A 20,521-nucleotide genomic window follows, 5' to 3' on the forward strand; every position below is an offset into this window, starting at 1 on the left:
TTTTTCTCCCTTTTTCTTCCTCTCTACTATTAGAAGATTCTTCTTGAAGGAGCCTTTTTTATAGACTTAGGTACACAGGAAGGGATTTTGACCTAGCTCATTTGTATTGAAATAATTCTTACTTGTTCAAAACAGAAATTAAAGAAGCACATAAAAGAAAAAGAATAATGAAAGAACGATTTAAGCAGGAAGAAAGCATTGCAAGTGCAATGGTAATTTGGATCAATGAGATACTGCCCAATTGGGAAGTGATGTAAGTAAGCAGATTTTCCAGAAGTTTAGTGTGTCTCCAAATATTTCATCTTTTCAAAGTCTATATTACCACTTCTCAGCATGTATCTTATGCTGTAACTAAATTTTACTATTAACCATTACCTGAAACTCTTCATGTTTATCTCTACTCCTTCATGAATTCCTGTCTCTAATGCATACTTTTCTTACTGACCATCCTCTGTACTGTCAAAATCTTATCTGTCCTCTGGAACCCATGGAGCTGACTCAAGAAACTTTTAGTCTTCTGAATTACCATTTTTCTTAATTCTAATATAACACTAATTATAAAAGATTCATTATTGGAAGAACTCACTAAATAATATAAATAGAAAAAATATTATAAGGTGCATTTATCAGATGTTAAAAAAGTTTCTAAAGGTTAGTATGATGGTACATGCCTGTGATCCCAGCAATCTGGATGCTGAGACAGGAGGATTGCCATGAATTTAGTGCCAGCCTGGGTCATAGAGTGAATTCCAGACCAGCCAGAACTACCTAGACAGACAGTATCTACAAATAAATAGATACATTAGAAAAGAAAGAAGAATAAAAGGTATTTTTAAATGCTGTTCTCTTAACTAAGAAAATCCGCAAAATACGATCTTTCCCCTGTAAAATTCCTGTAGTATTTTGAGGCTACCATTCCTCTTGCCCAACCCCTTTGGTCTTTTCTTTTCTGACAATATTTCTACATATGTTTTATCTTCCCTCTGGACTAAAGGGTTGAAGGATACCTTCTACAGTGTATGTTGGATCTACATTGACAATTGGTTAAATATTGGAAATGTGACGGACACAGTAGTCCCATTTATTTACACTCTTACTTTGTGAAGTTTCGGTTGTTTGTGGTCTAAAAATGGAAAATTAACTAATTAAATATAAATAGGAAATTCTAGAAATTAAAACTCAGAAGCTTTAAAAATTGTGTGCCCTTCTGAGAAGCACAATGAAATCTATTCTGCACTGCTTTGTCGTGGCCGTATATTATCTTTTGTCCAACATGTCCACGCGGTATACATGACTTGCCCATTTCTCACTCAGTGACACTTCCGTTACCTGAGCCACTGTCACATATTGCAGAGCTTCTGTTAAGTAACTCTTCATTCACTTATATAAGAGTAGAGATGCTGGCGATCACATTTGACAAAGACAAGCTGTGAAATACTTCCTTTAAGAAGAAAAACTAGAAGTACCCTATTTTGAGTGAGAGAGAAGCAATATTTATATAACATTATAATATATGTTTTATTGTTAGCTATTGTTCATCTCTTATTGTGTCCAAATTAGAAATTCAAATTTAACATTATATTTGTGTATGAAAAATCTCTAGTTTGATACTATTTGTGATTTTGGAGTTTAGAATATATTCTCTGCAGATAAAGAAACTTATATTGTCTGTGTTAAGTAGTTACATTTGAATCTTAGTACTTCTATAAGGCATTTATATTTTTACTTACATTTATCTTACTCAAGGTTATCTAGCTCAAGGTTAGAGAAGCTAAGTAATTTGCTCAAGGTTATACAATGCATGGTTGAACTAGATGTGAATCTAGGTCTGACGGCAAAGCCTATACTCTTTCAGTGAACGACTGTTCCTTAAAGACTAGGGCTTTAACCAGGCCTCACCCATCTTTGTGATTTTAGTTTTGTTACTAAATTGGCAGTACACTTTATGTCCTTTTTATTTTGAATAATTTTCCATATGGTTTTGATTTTCTGATTCTATCTTTAGTATAAGTGACAGTGTCAGAGGCCATTTCCTTTCATTTCCTTAGTCCATCTTAGAGGGCTTTCACAGTCCATAGGCTTGATCTCAAAGGAAAGAATGCATCACATACTTAACACTTTAAACTTGTAAAAATCATCTGATCACTTGGCCGTAGGTAAACCATCATGCAGCTAGCATTTTTGGTATAAAAAGTAACTTTTTCCTTTTTTCTCCTCCTTTAATTCTAGGCGTAGTACAAGAAGAGTTCGAGAATTGTGGTGGCAGGGATTGCCCCCTAGTGTTCGTGGGAAAGTTTGGAGTCTAGCTGTAGGAAATGAACTAAATATCACTCCTGGTTTGTATTCTATATTCAGTTATTCCCACACATACAAATGATCATCTCAGAGTTTTATAAATCATATTAGTAGAGTTGCCATTAAACGACATTACCATCTATGTCACTTTCAGAGCATGCCTCATGCCCTCCCAAATTTTGTAATAGTTAATGAGTTTTTGTATATCATTATATATGTAAGATTTGTGGGCTTTTTCCTTTAGTTTATAGCTATCACAGTAGTTTTTTTGGCATCCAAATACTCCAAATGTAGATGATTTAAAGCTTGTGAGAGTCTGTGCAGTGAAGAATAAGTACTCACAGGAGATGCTAGTCTAGTGCCTGGATGGACGGATTCCCTCTGTGTTCAGACAATAAACAATGTACTGAGGGGACTTTAATTTGATTTTTTTTCCCCTGCTGAATGTCTATCCAAACTAGTCTTTTTTATTTAGAGTTTGGGATTTTTTTCCTTAATTTTTTAAGTTAACAAAGTAATAGGTCCACTAAGCAATTTTGGTTGTGTTACGTTGTTTAGATTTTATTTTTAAAGCTTAGCCAGGCTTGATAGCTCAGTCTGTAGTCCTAGCACTTGGGAGGCTGAGACAGCTTCGCTGCAGTTTTGAAGCTAGCTGGGGCTACATAGTGAGTTGTAGGCCAGACTAGGCTACAATGTCTATAGAACCTGTATCAGAAAACCTAATAATAATGATAATGGTAATTATGATGATGATGATGATAAAGTTTAGGAAAAAAAGAGACTTTCAGGGAATTGCCTTAAGTCTCTTAAAACCTCAATGAGTATTAAAATGCTAGAGTAGTTTTGATGAGCCAAATAAAAAGTTAAAGTAGAATTAGGATAGTACCAAATACAATATGTATTTTTTTTAAAAGTAGGCATGACATATGCCTGTGATCCTACCAGTGTAATCTCAGCACAGGAGACATAGAAACAGGAGGATCAGAAATTCAAGGTCATTCTGCGCTACATAGTTCAAGGGCTACATGAGATTGACTACAAAAAAAATTTTTTTTTAACAAAATAGGTATCAATCAGCCTGAGTGATGGTGTTAATACTAGATAGTTAGACAGCTATCTATAATACTGTAGGAGACTTTGATGCTTAATAATAGAAGTAATATATTGTATGGCTGAGGGTGTAACTCTGTTAAGTGCTTACCTAGCATGAATGTGGCTCTGGGCTTGGTCCTCAGCACTGCATCAACTAGACATAACTGGAATCCTAGCGCTCAGGAGGTGGAGACAGTAGGACCATAAACTCAGGGTCATCCTCAGCTACTTAAAGAGTTCAAGACCAGCTTGGGCTACACGAAACATTTTCTCAAAAAGGGGGGGGGAGTAAAAGGGAATATATTGTTACTGTTATTTTTTAAGTACACCTTTAATATTTATTGAAAAAAATATAAGCAATAATATAAACTTTAAGTGTTTTCCACCCAGACTATTCTTGATCTTACTGTCAATACAGTTCGGCTGTACCGTATAATGTGCTTAATGATTTTCACTGTGCTGGCCAGATCAACACACAAGCTAGAGCAGTGTTGTAGCACTCGGCTTATTCTTAGAGTCTAAGACGTTAAAGTGGAGTGAAATACTTACAGGGTATGACTGAGAATAACTTAGAGAAATATTTCCAAAGTATCTACAAAAATCAAACCTTTTAGGGCCAGTGAGATAGCTCCAGTCAGAGCACTTGCAGTGAAAGCCTGATGACTTGAGTTTGACTCCTGGGTCTCATGGGAAGTGGAAGAAGAACCCACTCCATACAGCTGTCTTTCTCTGGCCTCCACACATGCCCTGGACACATGTTGCTCCCATAACAATAAGTACATTTTAATTAAAAAAGAAATCATTGATCTGTTTATTTCAGTTCTAAGAATCTACTAGTAGGAAATACATAGAATTGGGTTCAAAAGTTTTTTTGCTGTAATTGACATTAACATGAAATTGGATAAAATCATAAAAATCAAAATGCCTGTTTTTTATTTGGTTTTTGTTTGTTTTTTGAGACAGAGTTTCCCTGTGTGATCCTGGCTGTCCTGGTACTAGCTCTGTTGACCAGGCTGACCTTGAATTCACAGAGATGCACCTGCCTCTGCCTCCTCAGTGCTGGGATTAAAGACTGTGCCACCACTGCCTGGCCAAATGCTCATTTTTAATCATTTAAATGGTATCAACTGTAGACATTACAGTTACTTGATTTTTAAAAGTTGAGTTTTCACCAGAGGCAGAAGCAGGGAGATCTTGGAGTTTGAGATGAGCCTAGTCTACATAGTAAGTTTCAGGCTAGCCAGGTACCAAATAGTGAGACCCTGTCTCAAAGAAAATTTTTTATTTTTAAAATTTTTACAAGTACCATGTAATGAACATTTAAAAAGTAGAATTGGAGTTTATTAAGACATTTTAATGCAGATTAAGCACTAAGAAAGAAAGGAAGACATACTCAAGAACATAGGTGTAGGCTTCTCAAGGGAACACAGCATATTCTTTCAACTTTTAAAAACAGAAAACTTTCTGGGCTGTGGTGATGCATGCCTTTAATCCCAGCACTCGGGAGGCACAGGGAGGGGAGTCTGAGGCCATCCTGGTCTACAGATCGAGTTCCAGGACAGATAGGGGTACACAGAGAGACCCTGTCTCAAAAAACAAAAAAAAGGGGGGAGGGTGCATTGGAGAGATGACTTAGCAATTAAGAACATTTGTCTTGCAGAGGACCTAGGTTTGGTACCCATCATTCAAATGGCAGCTATCAACAGGTTAATTCCAGCTCCCGAGCATCTGATGCTTGCTTCTGTCCTCTACAAGCACTGCACACACTAAGTGCACGTACACAAGCACAGACAAACACCCAGTAGCCATACATAGAAAACAAACAAACACCTTTCAGAGAGCTGGGTGAGGTGGCTCCTCTTGTGCTTTCCACAAAGCCTGATGATGTTGATGCCTGGGTCCCACATGGAGAGAGCCAGGTCCTACAAGTTGTCCTCTGACCTTCACACCTACCCTGTTCCATCAAATAATGGAATAATTTAAAAAAAAAACTTTAAAAAATAGTTTAATGGGCTTGTCATAGTGGCACAGGCTTATAATTTGAACTAGGGGGGTTGAGGCAGAACGACTGGAAATTGAAGACGTATAGAGGTTACAGAGTGAGTTTGAGACCAGTCTGGGAAACTTAGACCTGGTTTCAAGATCTATACAATAGAAGCTAGGCATGGTGGTGTATGCCTTTAATCCCAGCTTTCAGAAGGTAGAGGCAGGCAGATCTTCATGAGTTCAAGGTCAGCATGGTTTACATAGTGAGTTCCAGGTCAGCCTGGTCTACATAGTGAGACCCTGTCTCAAAGCAACATTAACATCAAGAAACCAAAATAACAACAACAAACAGAAAAAGCCCAACAAAGCAGGCTGTGTGGTAGAGGGCTTGCTTACCAATGCCTAGGGTTGTAGGTTCATTCCCTACTGTACTGAAAAAGGACAAAGAAAAGGCTGGTGGTATATTATACAGTTTAGTGATAGAGCACTTGACTGGCAAATGCAAAGTCCTGAGTTCAAACCACAATGCCACCTCCCAAAAGAGTTTAAGGTAGAATCGTAGGTTTTAATATTTACCTTAGAATATGTTGGACTTTATATGACTTAATATAGGTTTCTTGTGCTTTTTATGAGACAAGTTAAAAAGAAATGATTTTCTTAGATTTTAAAAAACACTGACTGGCCGGTGGTGGTGGTGTAGGATTTTGATCCCAGCACTCAGAAGACAGAGCCAGGCGGAGCTCTGTGATTTCGAGGCCAGCCTGGTCTGCAAGATCCAGGACAGGCACCAAAACTACACAGAAAAACCCTGTCTCCAAAAAACCAAACCAAACCAAAACAAAAAAAGGTATAAAAAAACCTGACTGGTGATTATTTGAAAATTTTTTAAAATTTTCAACTTTTTGTTGCTGATAACTTTGGCTTTAGATATGAGGTAGTAGCTTGCTCGATAAATTAGATATTAAAATGTTATCTAGATAGGTGATAAAATTGTATGTCAATAAAACCAAAAGGCTTGCCGGGCGTTGGTAGCACACGCCTTTAATCCCAGCACTCGGGAGGGAGAGCCAGGCGGATCTCTGTGAGTTCGAGGCCAGCCTGGGCTACCAAGTGAGCTCCAGGAAAGGCGCAAGGCTACACAGAGAAACCCTGTCTTGAAAAACCAAAAAAAAAAAAAAAAAAAACCAAAAGGCTCAAGGTTGACATGTGTAAAGGTCTGTAATATGACTAAGTCATTTATTTTCACTGTAATTTTAGTTTTTTTTTTTAACTAAACAACTATGTATTTAAGAATGAAATAGGGAACTGATTCACTGATTCTCTTCCTTTCCATTGGTGGTGGAAAGAAAGCTCAATCTTGAGTGCAGTGAGCTTTGTTTACTTTCTAATAAGTGACCCCTTATTTGTATTTGTTTTATTTGTGAAATTCATAACTAGAGAATATTAGCTAAGAGTATGGGCTGTACAGTTAGTCAGGTAGGCTCACATCTGGTTCCACCATGTATTAGATTGTGACCTTGGGCAAACTACTTACTATCTAAAAGTCTAGCCTTTTTTTTTTTTTTTTTTTTTTTCATTTGTAAAATGGGGATAAGATCATTAGCTATACCAAAAAATTGTTTTGGCTATTTATAATATGGGTATTTGTGAAAGTGCTCTTTGTTGAATGTCTGTATATCATCATTTCCCCAAAATCTGAGACTAAAACCCTGAAATCAGAGTATTCTCCATTCAAGTATAAGGCACCATCCTTGTCCTGTCTGTAAGCCTGCTTCTGCCTTTCCCTTTTTGGATTCAACATGAAACTGAGACAAATGTCTTTTTACTTGGGATATTGATTATAAATCTTCTTGGGAAAGTTGCCCTTTGGATTTTTAAAAATTTGTTACCATGTTTTTCTTACTAGATCAATTTTGTGGTTTCCTAATGTGAATGATTTGTCACCTGGAGCCCTTTTTTCTTCCAAGACAGCTTAAAACTTGGGTAAAGAAGGAAACTGACATGAAAACAGTTTGAAATAAAAAAAAAATGCAATTGTTAATTGACAACCTCAGCAATTATATACATAAAATTTTAAATTGCAGTTACCTCTTCTACAAATCATGCATAGATTTGGACATGTTTGAACTTTTTATTTCTTTGTATTTTATTTTGAAGTAATTTGTAGTAATAAGTAAATAGAAAAGGAAATAGAATTGTAAAGTATATTTGAAATATATATAGTCAGTTACTTTGTAAGATCTGAGTCTTGACAAGATAAGAATACTTGTTATAGTATAGTATAGTATACATTGGAATATTGTTTAAAAAAGAAACAAAAAGGGCTGGGGATTTAACTCAATGATAGAGTCCTGGCCTTGGGTTCAGTCTCCAGGACTGAAAAAAAAATCAAACAACAATCCTGTCTACTAATGTATAACCTCTAAGGGAACAAGGTAAAATGAGATTGATACAGATAGTGTATCATCACTTTTTTTAAGATTCATTTTTAGTGCTTTTAATTATGTATATATGCCTGTGTGTGGGTGTGTGCATGAGTGCAGGTGCCCTTGAAGGCCAGAAGTGTAGGATCCCTGGAGCTGTAGTTGCATGTCATTGCGAGTTGCCTGACATGGGTACGGGGAGCCAAACTTGGGACCTGTGCAGGAGTGCTAAGTGCTCTTACTGCTGAGCCATCTCTCCAGCCCCAGAGTTTTTATTTTTTTTTAATTTTTTTTAAGATTTATTAATTTATTCACAGCCATACAGTTTATAAGTAATATAAGTCTCTGCGTTTTCACTTGGGTCTGAGCAACTGCAGGAGCCAGGTGGACACAATAAAACTCCAGCTACAATTATGTATACAGTTTTCTGTCTGCATGTATGCGAGATCTTATTATGGATGGTTGTGAACCACCATGTGGGTGCTGGAAATTGAACTCAGGATCTCTGAAAGAACAAAACAGCTAATGTTCTTAATCACTGAGCCATCTCTCTAGTCCCAGCCCCTGAGTTTTTAAAACTTAGGATATATAAAAATCAAATGTGCACATCTTCACGTTTGGAAGCCTTGCTAATCATAGTAGTTACATCCAGAGAAGGAAATTTATTTTTATTCCATTCTGTGTTGTACAATTTGTGTTTTTCAGAAACCATTTTTGTGTTTTATATTTAAAAATAAATAATTTTTTTAGCCCATGCCTTTAATCCCTGCACGAGGGAGGCAGAGACAGGCAGACCTCTGTGTATTTGAGGCCAGTGTGGTTCACAAAGCAAGTTCTAGGATAGCCAGGGCCACCTTGTGAGAACCTGTCTCAAAAAACAAAACCAACAAACAAACAAAAACCAGAAGATGCCAGGCTGATGGTAGCATACGCCTTTAATCCCAGCACTTGGGAGACAGGGGCAGGTGGATCTCTTAGTTTAAGGCCTGCTCACTACAGAGTGAGCTCCAGGACAGCCAGAGATACAGTGAAACCTTGTCTGAGAAAACAAAACAAAACAAAACAAAATATAAACAGCCACCATGACAACAAAAAAATCCAAACGAACAAAGAGAAAAGATACCAGCACTTACAGAAAATGATTTGTTTAATCATTGGTAACCTCATGAGTGGGTATTATTTTCTCCAATTTACAGATGCAAAGATCAAGTTCCAGAGTCGTTAAGTAAGTTTCTTGAAGTCCAGGAGGTAGTAATTGGCAGAGCTGAAATGCAGTCTGGGTCTGACTCCCCAAGTTTTGGCTGCTCTCGGCCAGTTTGGCTGTTGAACGGGAGCCTCCCACCTTCCTGTGCTTGCACTAGCTCCCAGGATGACCCTACTCCTGTGTCATGTAATGAAGAGTTCTGAGAAAACCAGTTTGCTTTAGTTTACCACATTTTTTTTATACCTGCTTATAGTGAAAATTAAAATGTGAATTTATTTCTTTTTGTATTATTTATGAATTTTTGGTTTCTTTCCCCCAGAACTTTATGAAATCTTTCTTTCAAGAGCCAGAGAACGGTGGAAAAGCTTCAGTGAAACAAGTTCTGATAATGACATTGAAGGTATGAGGGTTTCCAAATAAGAATTTCAAAATCCAGTTACTGAATATACTATTGGGATTTTATACCATGTGCCAGATTTAAGTGTAGTACCTTGATGATAGTATTCTGACTTGTGGGATGGGAAACAGACTTAGAGTAGTTAGTGGGTTAGCAGCAAGAGGCTGAGCTGTGAGTCAAGTCTGTTTGCCCCAATCCCAGGATGCAGATCACAGCAGTGAGGCTAATGGGATGAATCAGGTATTTGCATACCAAGCTGTTAATAAAGCCTGATATTCTTCACTTTCTGAACTCATTTTTCTCTATCCACTGACCTTAGTCTCTAAAAAACTACATATGTTTCTTATTGTGATTTGCCTTACTCTTTGTTCATTTAATTTATCCATAACTCCCACCCTTAACCTCTGCCTTGCCAATTAGTTTTCTTAATCATTTTGAAGCATTTTTTTCTTGTATCAGTTTATTAAGTTTAGGCAAATTTATTCCATTATCTTTTGTACTTTGATAACGGGGAATCATTTTCCTAATCTGTCACTTTTATTTTTGTTTGTTTTTTTAGATAGGTTCTCATTCAGTTAAGTCTGGCCTTGAGTTCACTGTGTAGCTGAGGAAGACACTGAACTTCTGATGTCCTGCTTCTACTTCCCGAGTTCTAGGATTATAGGTGTGAGCCACTATGTCCTGTTTATGTGATGGACATGTGTTGGTGCTGGGGGATTGAACCCAGGTCTTCATACATGCTGAGCATGAATTCTACCAACTAAACCATATTCCTAGCCTCCTTTTCTTTTTTTTTTGTATTACTGTATAGAAAGCAAATTCACTGGACATGGCGGTGCACATCTTTAATCCCAGCAGAGGCAGGCGGATCTCTGTAAATTCAAGGATAGCCTGGCCTACAAAGCAAGTTCTAGGACAGCCAGTGCTGTTATACAGATAAACTCTGTCTTGAAAAATATAATAGATAAATAAATAAATAAATAAATAAATAAATAAATAATAAATAAATAGGAAGGCAAACTCTTCTCTTTTCTATAACTAAACTCTAAGATATATCTCTCAATAAACAAATAGTACTTATCTCGCTGTTTTCAGTTTTAGGAAAGTAACATTAGGAAAGGGAAATATTACCAAGTGGTCAGAGAGAAGACTTGATTTTGAGGGCCTTGAAAGAATCATCTTGAGATCAGTTAGCTACTATAGCTATTTGTGGAAAAACTACAAATGTGAAGGAAGTGAAGATACATGAAATTTTATACTAGTAGGGTCTCAGCTGTGGCATTATTCTTCTCATTTATCTATCATCTATCTATCTGTCTGTCTGTCTGTTTCTTTGTTTATTTGAGATACAGACATATCTTATCTAGCCCAGACTAGCCTTGAACTTGTGAACTTGCTGCCTCTACCTCCAGAGGGTTGGGATGCAGGTGTATATCCCCATTCCTGGCTCAGTGCCAAAATTATGCAAATTAATACTGGAAATATAACTCAGTGGTAGAACAGTTGCTAAAAGTCACAAAGTAGAAAAAACAACATGTAAACTAAAATGGCATATGAGAGTAGGTTGGGTAACTCACACCTGTAATCCCCGTACTTTAGGGGGTTGGAGGCAGGAGGATGGGGTTCAGGATCATTTTCAGCTGTGTAATGTGTCTGAATATGAGAACCTAAACGAAACAAAACCAAAATTTGTTATGACTAAGTAATAAAAATTGTACTTTAGAATGAATTAATTGAATGTACTAAAAAGTTAATGCCAGGGCTGGCAGGATGGCTTTAGTGGGTAAAGGCATTTGCTGCCACATTGAAGGATGAGTGTGATCCCATATGGTAGGAGAGAACCAACTCCCTCAGGTTGTCCTGAGGGAAGTAAACTTGTGTTCCATGACACCTGTGTGTACACACTTACTCACACTAAATAAATGTAATAAAAATTTTAAAGCTATTTCCTTAATATATAAATACTTGTTTTCTTTTTTTAAATTTATTTATTTTTATTTCATGTGCAATGGTGTTTTGCCTGTATGTATGTCTGTGTGAGTGTGTCGGATCCCTTGGAACTGGGGTTACAGATAGTTGTGAGCTACCATGTGGGTCTGGTAATTGAACCTGGGTCTTCTGGAAGAGCAGCCAGTGCTCTTAACCTCTGAGCCATCTCTCCAAACCCTATTAAACTATCTTTTTATTTTATTTTGTGTGTATGGGTGTTTTGTCTGCATGCAAGTCTATGCCTGGTGCCCTAGGAGGCCAGAAGACAGTGTCAGATCCCTTGGTTTTGGAGTTACAGGTAGTTGTGAGCCATGATGTTGGTTCTGGGAATCAAACTTGGTTCCTCTGTTCGAGTGGTACATGCTCTTAACCACTGAGCCATTTTTTCCAGCTGCTGTTATCTTTTAAAATATTGCTTCAGCCCCATATTGCCCCCTTCTCATGCCCTATTTTGATTATCATAGGCCATTCATTTAATAATGTCCCATACATCTTGTATACTCTTTTTTAAAAAAGCTTTTCTCTGTTTAAATTTTGATGATTTGTATTCATCTATAATCATTATTAATCTTTCTCTGTTCTGTCTATTGTTAAATCTGTTCAAATGAGTTTTATTTTATATTTATTTTTAAGATTTATTTATTTATTATGTATACAGTGTTCTGGCATGTATGCCTACGTGCTAGAAGAGGGCACAAAATCTCATTACAGACAGTTGTGAGCCACCATGTGGTTGCTGGGAACTGAACTCAAGACTTCTGGAAGAGCAGCCAGTGTTCTTAACCTCTGAGCCATCTCTCTAGCCCCTCCATATGAATTTTAAATTGTAGTTGGTCTGTTTTATAAAAGTCCACTTATTTTTTTGAAATCTTCATCTTTCTCATAAATTTTCTCCCCTCTTTATCATATTTTATTTAACTTATGTGTAATAGACAGAAATGTCTATCGGCTCCAGTACTGTGTTGTCTATGTGTCTTCTTCACTGTAAGTCATGTTTTCCTGTTACTGTGTTGTTTGTGGGTCTTCTTCGCTGTAAATCACGTTTTCCTGTTTCTTTGCATATTTTAAATTTGAAGAAATATCCTGACATTATAAATAAAATGAGTATAGAAAGAGATATTAACGTTTTTCCTTTTGAGCAACTGGGCTAGGGGCTTACTTCCTCAATTCAGACAATAATTGAGCTGGATTAGAGCAATGTTATGACTTTTCATCAAATTTTCTAATGAAAATAACTATCCATTGTGGTGCACACCTTTAATCTCAGCGCTTGAGAGGCAGAGGCAGGTGGATCTCTGAATTTGAGGACAGTCTGGTCTACATAGTGAGTTCCAAGACAGCCAGGGTTACAGCATAATTGTGTAATTTTATTTTTAATATATATATTTTGTACATGCAGATTGTGTGACTGGTGTATGCATATGAGGGAATTATGGATGAGGTATATGTACCAAAACTTGGTATGGAAGCATATGCCTGTACTCAGGAGGTAAAAACAGAATCAAGCAGAGTTCAAGGCTTGCCTTGGGAACAGAGGGAGTTCAAGGACAGCCTGGATTACATGAGACCCTAATTCCTTTTGGACTATAGGAGAGAGAGAAGGTGATGCAGTGGGAGGGAGAGAGGAAAGAGATAGACACTATGTTTTACACTGTCTGTCATTGGTCGCCTATAATCCCAGCACCCACAAGGCTGAGGCAGAAGTACTGATAGGAATTTGAGGTTAGCTTGAGTTACAGAGTGAGACCCTGTCTCTAAAGGGAAGATGACTAAAGATGTAGCTCAGTAGAAAGTGCCTGCCTAGCACACACAAGATCCTGTGTTTAACCCTCAGTACTACACAAACTAGGTGTGGTGGCACATGCCTGTAATATTAGCACTCAGGAGGGTAGAGGCAAGAGGATCAGGAGTTCAAGTCTACATAGGGAATTGAAGTTTGAGGCTAGCCTAGGCTATGTGAGAACCTGTCTCACCCCCACCCCCACCCCCAAATACAAAAGTCAAAAACTAGCTAGGTAAGATGCATGCCTTTTAATCCCAGCATTTGAGAAGCAGAGGCAGGAGGATTGCTATGGGTTTGAAGCCAGGCTGGTGACCACAGTGAATTCCAGGACAGCTAGAACTACATAGTGAGACGTGACTCAAAAACAAACAAACAAACAATGCTGGGGATTGGGGAAGAAGCTAAGTTCTAAGTTCTAGCAAAGATTATTCAGTGTTCCTTGCTCATTCTTGATTATTCAGTTTTTTTACTTATGTTAACATAAGGCAATGCATTTGGCCTCTGTTTTAAATTTTATCTGTTTGGTAATGCAGGTATATCTGTTGCTGACCGAGAGGCTAGTCTGGAATTAATTAAGTTGGACATATCCCGTACATTTCCATCTCTCTACATCTTTCAGAAGGTGAGGTTTTCTAGTCAGTTTTTAACTGCTGTTTTATTCTTTCAGTACTCAGTGGGACAAATTCTGTAAATACATAGGCACTATTTTTTATTTTATTTTTATTATTTTGAGACAGAGTCTCACTATGTAACCCTGGCTGGCCTGGCATTTCCTGTTTAGATTAGGCTAGTGTAGAAGTCACAGAGATCCACCTGCCTCTGCCTTCTAAGTGCTGGGAATAAAGAAGTGAGTTACCATGCCAAGCCACATATTATTATTTCTATAATATTTATTTATTTTTATTTTATGTGTTGGATCCCCTGAAACTGGAGTTATAGATAGTTGTGAGCTGCCATGTAGGTGCTAGGAATTGAAGCTGGTTCTCTGGAAGAGCAGCCAGTGCTCTTAATTGCTGAGCCGTCTCTCCAGTCTCCAGGTATTTTTTTTTTTTTTTTTAAAGAAAAAATATTTTAAAAATTTGAGAAGAGGCCAGGCATGGTGGTAGGTGGCTTTAATTCTAGCACTCAGAAGGCAGAGGCTAGTGTATTTCTTGAGTTTGAGGCCAGCCCACAGTTACATAGTGACACTTTGCTTTAATAAAACAGAAAGAAACTTTTTGTTTTTAGCAGGAGTGCAGAAATGGCTCCGTTAAGAGCACCTATTGCTCTTAAGGAAGAGTTGGGTTCAGTTCCTAGCTTATAACAATCCCTAACTCCAGTTCCAGGGCTTCTCACTCCCTCTTCTGACATCCATGGCACTAAGCACACACATACAGATAAAATACTCATATACATAAAATAAAATAAATTTTTAAAAGGTAAAAATATGAGTCTTTATATAAAAATGCAAAACTAACAAAAAATTAAGGCACTTGTTTTCTACGGAATAAAACGTATTAGTTGTCATAGCACATAGTTGATATGTGGTAGGAACTTACATTTTTACTATAGTGAATTTTTATATTTAAATTATTAATAGATTCACCTTACAAGCTGCTAGAATATAAATACATTGGTTCCAAGTTGTTTAGAATTACCACTGAACTAGGAAAAAATAGTTTGCTTTTATATTTATTGTTTATAGGAATAACTGGCTATCTCTAATTCTTAATATTAAAATCCAAGGAAATAGTTTACTTATAATAAAGGTTATTTGTTGATAGACATTTTTACTATTGGGACCAATGAGATGGGTGAGCAGGTAAAGGTGCTTGCTGCCAAGCCTGACAACTTGAATTTGATCCTAGGAACCCACATAGTAGAAGGAGAGAACAAATTCCTGACATGTGTGTACACATGCACAATAAGTAAATAAATGACAAAATACTGGATCTGGAGATGCTCCCGCAGTTAAGAGCAGTTGGTTGCTCTTTTAGAAGACCCTGGTTTTTATTCCTGGCACCTTTGTGGCAGATCACAGCTCTGTAATTCCAATTCCAGGGGATCTGACACTCTGTTCTGGCTTCCATGGACATCATGCACACACATTGTATACAGACATAGATGCAGGCAGATCACCTATACACATAAATTTAAAGAATTACTATTGATATTAAAATAACTAGCTGGTTGACTTTTTTTTTTAAAGATGGGGTCTTACAATGTAACCTCAATTGTCTTGGAACTCACTATGTGGGTCACATTGAGCTGAAAGTCATAGTGATAACCCTGCTTTGCTGGGATTAAAGCTGTGTGTATCATACTTGGCCTCTTTTATTTTTTCTGAAATTATACAAAGTGAAATGGGCTCAGTATAAAAACATGAGCATGCATGTGCAGGCCCTAGTTTCAATCCTCATGTGTATATAAATAAAATAGAAAAAATTTAAATAGAAAAGTAATCTGTATTTATCATATTTATTACACCTTATAAGTATTTAAAATTGTTTGCAAATTACATAAGTTATATTCAAGTGAGTATATTTGACTTACTATTCAAGATCAAACTTTTATTAATTCTGAAAACATCTTGATAGAATGCATTTAGAGGTTTTTTTTTATTTTTATTTTTTGGTTTTTTTGAGACAGGGTTTCTCTGTGTAGCTTTGCGCCTTTCCTGGAACTCACTTGGTAGTCCAGGCTGGCCTCGAACTCACAGAGATCCGCCTGGCTCTCCCTCCCAAGTGCTGGGATTAAAGGCGTGCGCCATCACCGCCCAGCTTAGAGTATTTTTATAATGAATAAATATGCTAAAACTGGTCATTTAAGGAATGCTACAGTTCTACGGATTTTAATATTTCATGAGCATTAACCTAGAGTTACTTACAGTTTCAAATTTTATTCTTTTTCTTCTAAGGGTGGCCCATATCATGATGTTTTACATAGTATCTTAGGGGCGTATACCTGTTACAGACCTGATGTTGGTTATGTAAGTATTTGTTTCAGTCTGATTTTTGCATATAAACATTTTATCTATACTCATCAAGACTTCCTATGTTGTATTAGATATTTATAGACACAGATGATCTGTAGTTTATCTTTTGAGATTACTGGTTTACCTGAAGAGGAAGCTTTCTGTCTCTTCCCAACTGTTGAGAAGAAAATGGGCTGCATGTCCACATCTCTGCTGTCAGGATGTGTTTTGACTTGTCTGTCTCCCTAACTGTTTGTTCCTGTGGCTGTTCCTCTGGTTAATAAATTCTCTGCATATTCTGCTTGATTAGGGGAAGGCAAGGCACCTGGCTACCCAGGATAGGGGAGCAAATGTTCTCACTTTATAGATTGAACCAACTCTGCTTTTTAGCCCTACTCTTCAACTTCAGAGTGTCTCCTAGCTTCGGTTCTTGAGCCAGACAGGATTCTCTGGCTTGCTGATTGTTGCCTTTTTCTTCTGCAGACCTTTGTTTCAACATTTCCACTTACCTTAATTAAAATTGCTAAAATGCTTTTTATATCATTTACATTATTTTGTTATGGTGGTTTTTTTTTTTTTTTTCCCCGAGACAAGGGTTCTCTGTGTAGCTTTGGAGTCTGTCCTGGAACTTGCTTTGTAGACTGAGCTGGCCTTGAACTCACAGAGATCCGACTGCCTCTGCCTCCCAAGTGCTAGGATTAAAGGCGTGCGCCACCACTGCCCAGCCATTTATGCTGTTTTTAACCTTTACCTTTCTCTCTGTCCTTCCAAGGTAATATTTACATTTTCCTTTACTGTCGTGTTGGACTTGGGGAAGAAACAAAATTTGAGTTATTGAACTTTCATCTTCTCTCCTTTCATTGGGAGAATTGTAGAGATTCATTGTTTGGTACAACTTTGTTCTGTTATACATGAATCTGTGTATTTGTTCGTACGTATATTTGTGTATACAGATTTTTATGTGCTTATCATTGTTACATGACAGGCATTGTTCTAGGCACTTCTAGATACTTCAGTGCATAAAACATGGTTACACCTCCCCATCAATCTCAAGGAGAAAACAGACAATATATAAGTAAATTGTTTATTAAAGGGTTTATGGTAAAGTGATGAGGAGAAGATATGTCAGGATAAAGAGAGGAATTGCCAGGTCTGGATGGAAAAAAGAAAAGAGATTTGAGCAAGTTTTACATTCCTCTGCTCAGGTATTCTTCACAAGAGTTATAGTGTAACTAGAGTTTTCCTGCCTGGGCCACGGTCTGGACAAATCTCTCTCACCTGCCAGTCCCACAGCTGCTCAGACCCAACCAAGTAAACACACAGAGACTTATATTACTTATAAACTGTATGGCCGTGGCAGGCTTCTTGCTATCTAATTCCTCTATTTTAAATTAACCCATGTCTATTAGTCTATAAGTTGCCACATGGCTCGTGGCCTTCCGGTACCTTACATCTTGTTCGTTATGGTGGCGGCGGCTGGCAGCATCTCTCTGCCTCAGCCTTTCACTTCCCAGAATTCTCTCTCCTTGTCCCACCTATACTTCCTGCCTGGCTGCTGGCCAATCAGTGTTTTATTTATTAATCAATCAGAGCAACACATTTAACATACAGACCATCCCACAGCATTATAGGACACCTTATATCCTGTAGACAAATCTTAAAAGGTCTTATTAAATAAAAAAACCCAGAGCCAGATATTGGGTTAAATTCTGAAAGATCAACGAGACAGAACAAGTCACAGCCAACCTCACCTTGCCAACTCCTCAGTTGATCTTGTTTCCTCAAACTGGAAGCCTGAGTGAGTCCTCATCTGAATGGATCTCAGCTGAACTGCTACTAAAAGCCTAAAAGTTTAACCAGGCTCTAGTTCCTGGTCCTCACACCTTATATACCTTTCTGTTTCCTGCCATCACTTCCTGGGATTAAAGGCGTGAGTCACTATGCCTGGTTGTTTCCAGTGTGGCCTTGAACTCACAGAGATCCAGATGGATCTCTGCCTCCCAAGTGATAGGATTAAAGGCTTGTGTGCCACCATTTTCTGGCCTCTGTATCTAGTGGCTGTTCTGTTCTCTGACCCTAGATAAGTTTATTAGGGTGCACAACACACTGGGGGACACAATATCACCACAATATCCCTTGCATTTTTTTTTCGATTTGTACTTACAGTTTTTCATTTTAAGTTTAATTTTTATAAAAGATTCAGCTTTTAACACTTTTTAAAAATGTGTGCAATAGAATCTTAAAACTATTATGATTTTCTTCCGATTAGGTTCAAATTAAATGTTTTAGAATACTACCATAAATGACCATTATCCATAAGTAAACACATAATAATCAAAAGAATTAGACTTTGGAAACACCATAAAGAAACTATTTTCTTTCATTATGCACAAGAGTGATACATGATGTATGTAAATGATCTTTAAGTAGCTCTACACATATACGTAAAATAAAAATTCTAAGTGATAAAGCATTATCAACTAATTGGCAACATCTTTTTCTTTTTTAGTACATGTTTTTTTTAACATGTTAGGTAAAATTAAATGTGGTTTTATCCCTTTTATTTGCACTTGTTCTTTTCTATTTATTGGTGGTTAACACTTTGCCTCTTATACATTGCACATATTGTGGTACAGGGAGTACAATTATTAACAGATACAGTTCTCTGTATTAGTTTTCTATTGTTGCTATAACAAATTAGTACAAATTTAGGGTCTTCAGACAACACACATTTGAAAGTTCTACAGGTTAGAAGCCCAGAATTGACTTCATGTTTAAGTCGGGATTGTGACAGTGCTGTGCTCTTTTGTAGGCTCCTGGACAGAATCCATTTTCCCACCTTCTGAAAGCTGATTACATTTTTTACACTACAGCCCCCTCCCATTTATTTTGAAAAGGAGCAGTACAGCATTTCTAATCTCAGTATGATTCTCCTGCCTCCCATTTTCACTTCAAGATCCTTTGGGACAGTAACTTTGGGCCCATTCCAATAATCTAGTACAAGTATCTCATCTCTAGATTTTACTTAATCATTTTCTCAAAGTAGCATCTTCACAGGTGCTGGATATGAGGACATGAACATCTTTGGGGGACAGGTACTCTGCTTACTATAGTTTCTGTTTCCATGGAGCTTATTTTAATGAAAAGTAAATAGGAAGTTATCATAAAGTCTGCAAAGAAGCCAGAGAAATAGGAATAGAACAAAAAAAAATATTGAAAAGTGTGTGATGGCTCATACCTGTAATCCTCTCACTTAGTAGCCTGAGGCAGGAGAATTACTATGAGATTGAGGTCAGCCTTGGCTATATAGTGAGTTCTAGGCCAGCTAAGCTCCAACATGAAATGCTATCTCTCTCACTGTCAAGAAAAGAATGAATCAGTGCACTGTAGTAATATTAGTGAGTGGTTAACCCATCTAAAGTATGTTACAAGGAGATGTAAGAATGAATCAGTGCACTGTAGTAATGTTAGCGAATGGGAATCCATCTAAAGTATATTACAAAGGGATGAAAGAAGCTGGCGATGGCTGGGTAGTAGTGGTGCACACCGTTAGTCCGAGTACTCAGGAGGCAGAGGCAGGTGGATCTCTGTGAGTTCTGGAGGACAGCCAGGACTACACAGAGAAACCCTGTCTCGAAAAACCAAAAAAAAAAAAAAAAAAGAAGAAGAAGAAGAAGCTGGAGATGGTGATTATAGACAGACTCTTCAGAATATTTGGTTGGGAATAAGACACATCCATATCCATCACTGTAGTTACTCTCGGGGGGACTCCGTGTTTATGTCTATTTTAGAATTCTTGACTTTGTTTCTAATTAAAGAGAGGTATAATTGCTACAGATAACTCATTGGCCATTTTATCAAGGCCTTTCATAATGTAAATGAGTCTTTTTCTAAGTGTCTTCTAGTCATCACATTATAAATGTTGTATTCTACATGGGCTATCATTTCTTTGTTCAAGCTTCTTTTCATTAAGGGATTTTCCCCCGTCTTCATTTCTTTCTTGTGATTGCCCACAAATTCAGGCTGTTTCAAGCCCCATAACTTCTTTCTCAGAGTGTTCAGTTTATCCCATACATCTCTCTTATTCTTAGTCCTTTGTATGTTATAATGTGAAAACAATCACTTAATTTTCATTAACGTGTAATTTTGAAAGAATTCAGACTAAGAAGAAATAATTAGTTGGTACACTGAGATAGGCTCTTAGAGCAAATAAAAGTTTAAATTTTTTCAGATTTGTTAAACCCTAGCACATGAACAAGAAATGTAAACTTAGGGACATTTACACCTATTACAGTTTCTTACTAGTTGCTTTACTGGGACAAAAGAAGGAAACTAGCAAATTCTTACTATCAGTTTGTAAGTTTTGAGGAGGGTAACTAAAGTAGAATGATCTGAATCC

General features: G+C 37.2%; 1 protein-coding gene across 4 annotated transcripts in view; it reads left to right on the forward strand.

Annotated features, from left to right (window-relative positions):
• Nucleotides 1-20,521, forward strand: part of Tbc1d12 (TBC1 domain family member 12) — an 84,431-nt gene that overhangs the window by 56,811 nt on the left and 7,099 nt on the right. For 3 of the 4 annotated variants that reach the window (XM_028882913.2, XM_028882915.2, XM_028882916.2), the window contains 5 exons: nucleotides 136-253; nucleotides 2,230-2,336; nucleotides 9,320-9,400; nucleotides 13,703-13,791; nucleotides 16,066-16,137. In XM_028882913.2, coding sequence (XP_028738746.1) covers nucleotides 136-253; nucleotides 2,230-2,336; nucleotides 9,320-9,400; nucleotides 13,703-13,791; nucleotides 16,066-16,137 — 467 coding nt within the window. The remainder of the gene's footprint in view (nucleotides 1-135; nucleotides 254-2,229; nucleotides 2,337-9,319; nucleotides 9,401-13,702; nucleotides 13,792-16,065; nucleotides 16,138-20,521) is intronic. The other variant, XM_028882914.2, reaches the window with a different exon arrangement.

This window comes from Peromyscus leucopus, chromosome 1, assembly GCF_004664715.2.
Source record: "Peromyscus leucopus breed LL Stock chromosome 1, UCI_PerLeu_2.1, whole genome shotgun sequence".
Lineage (NCBI taxonomy): Eukaryota > Metazoa > Chordata > Mammalia > Rodentia > Cricetidae > Peromyscus > Peromyscus leucopus.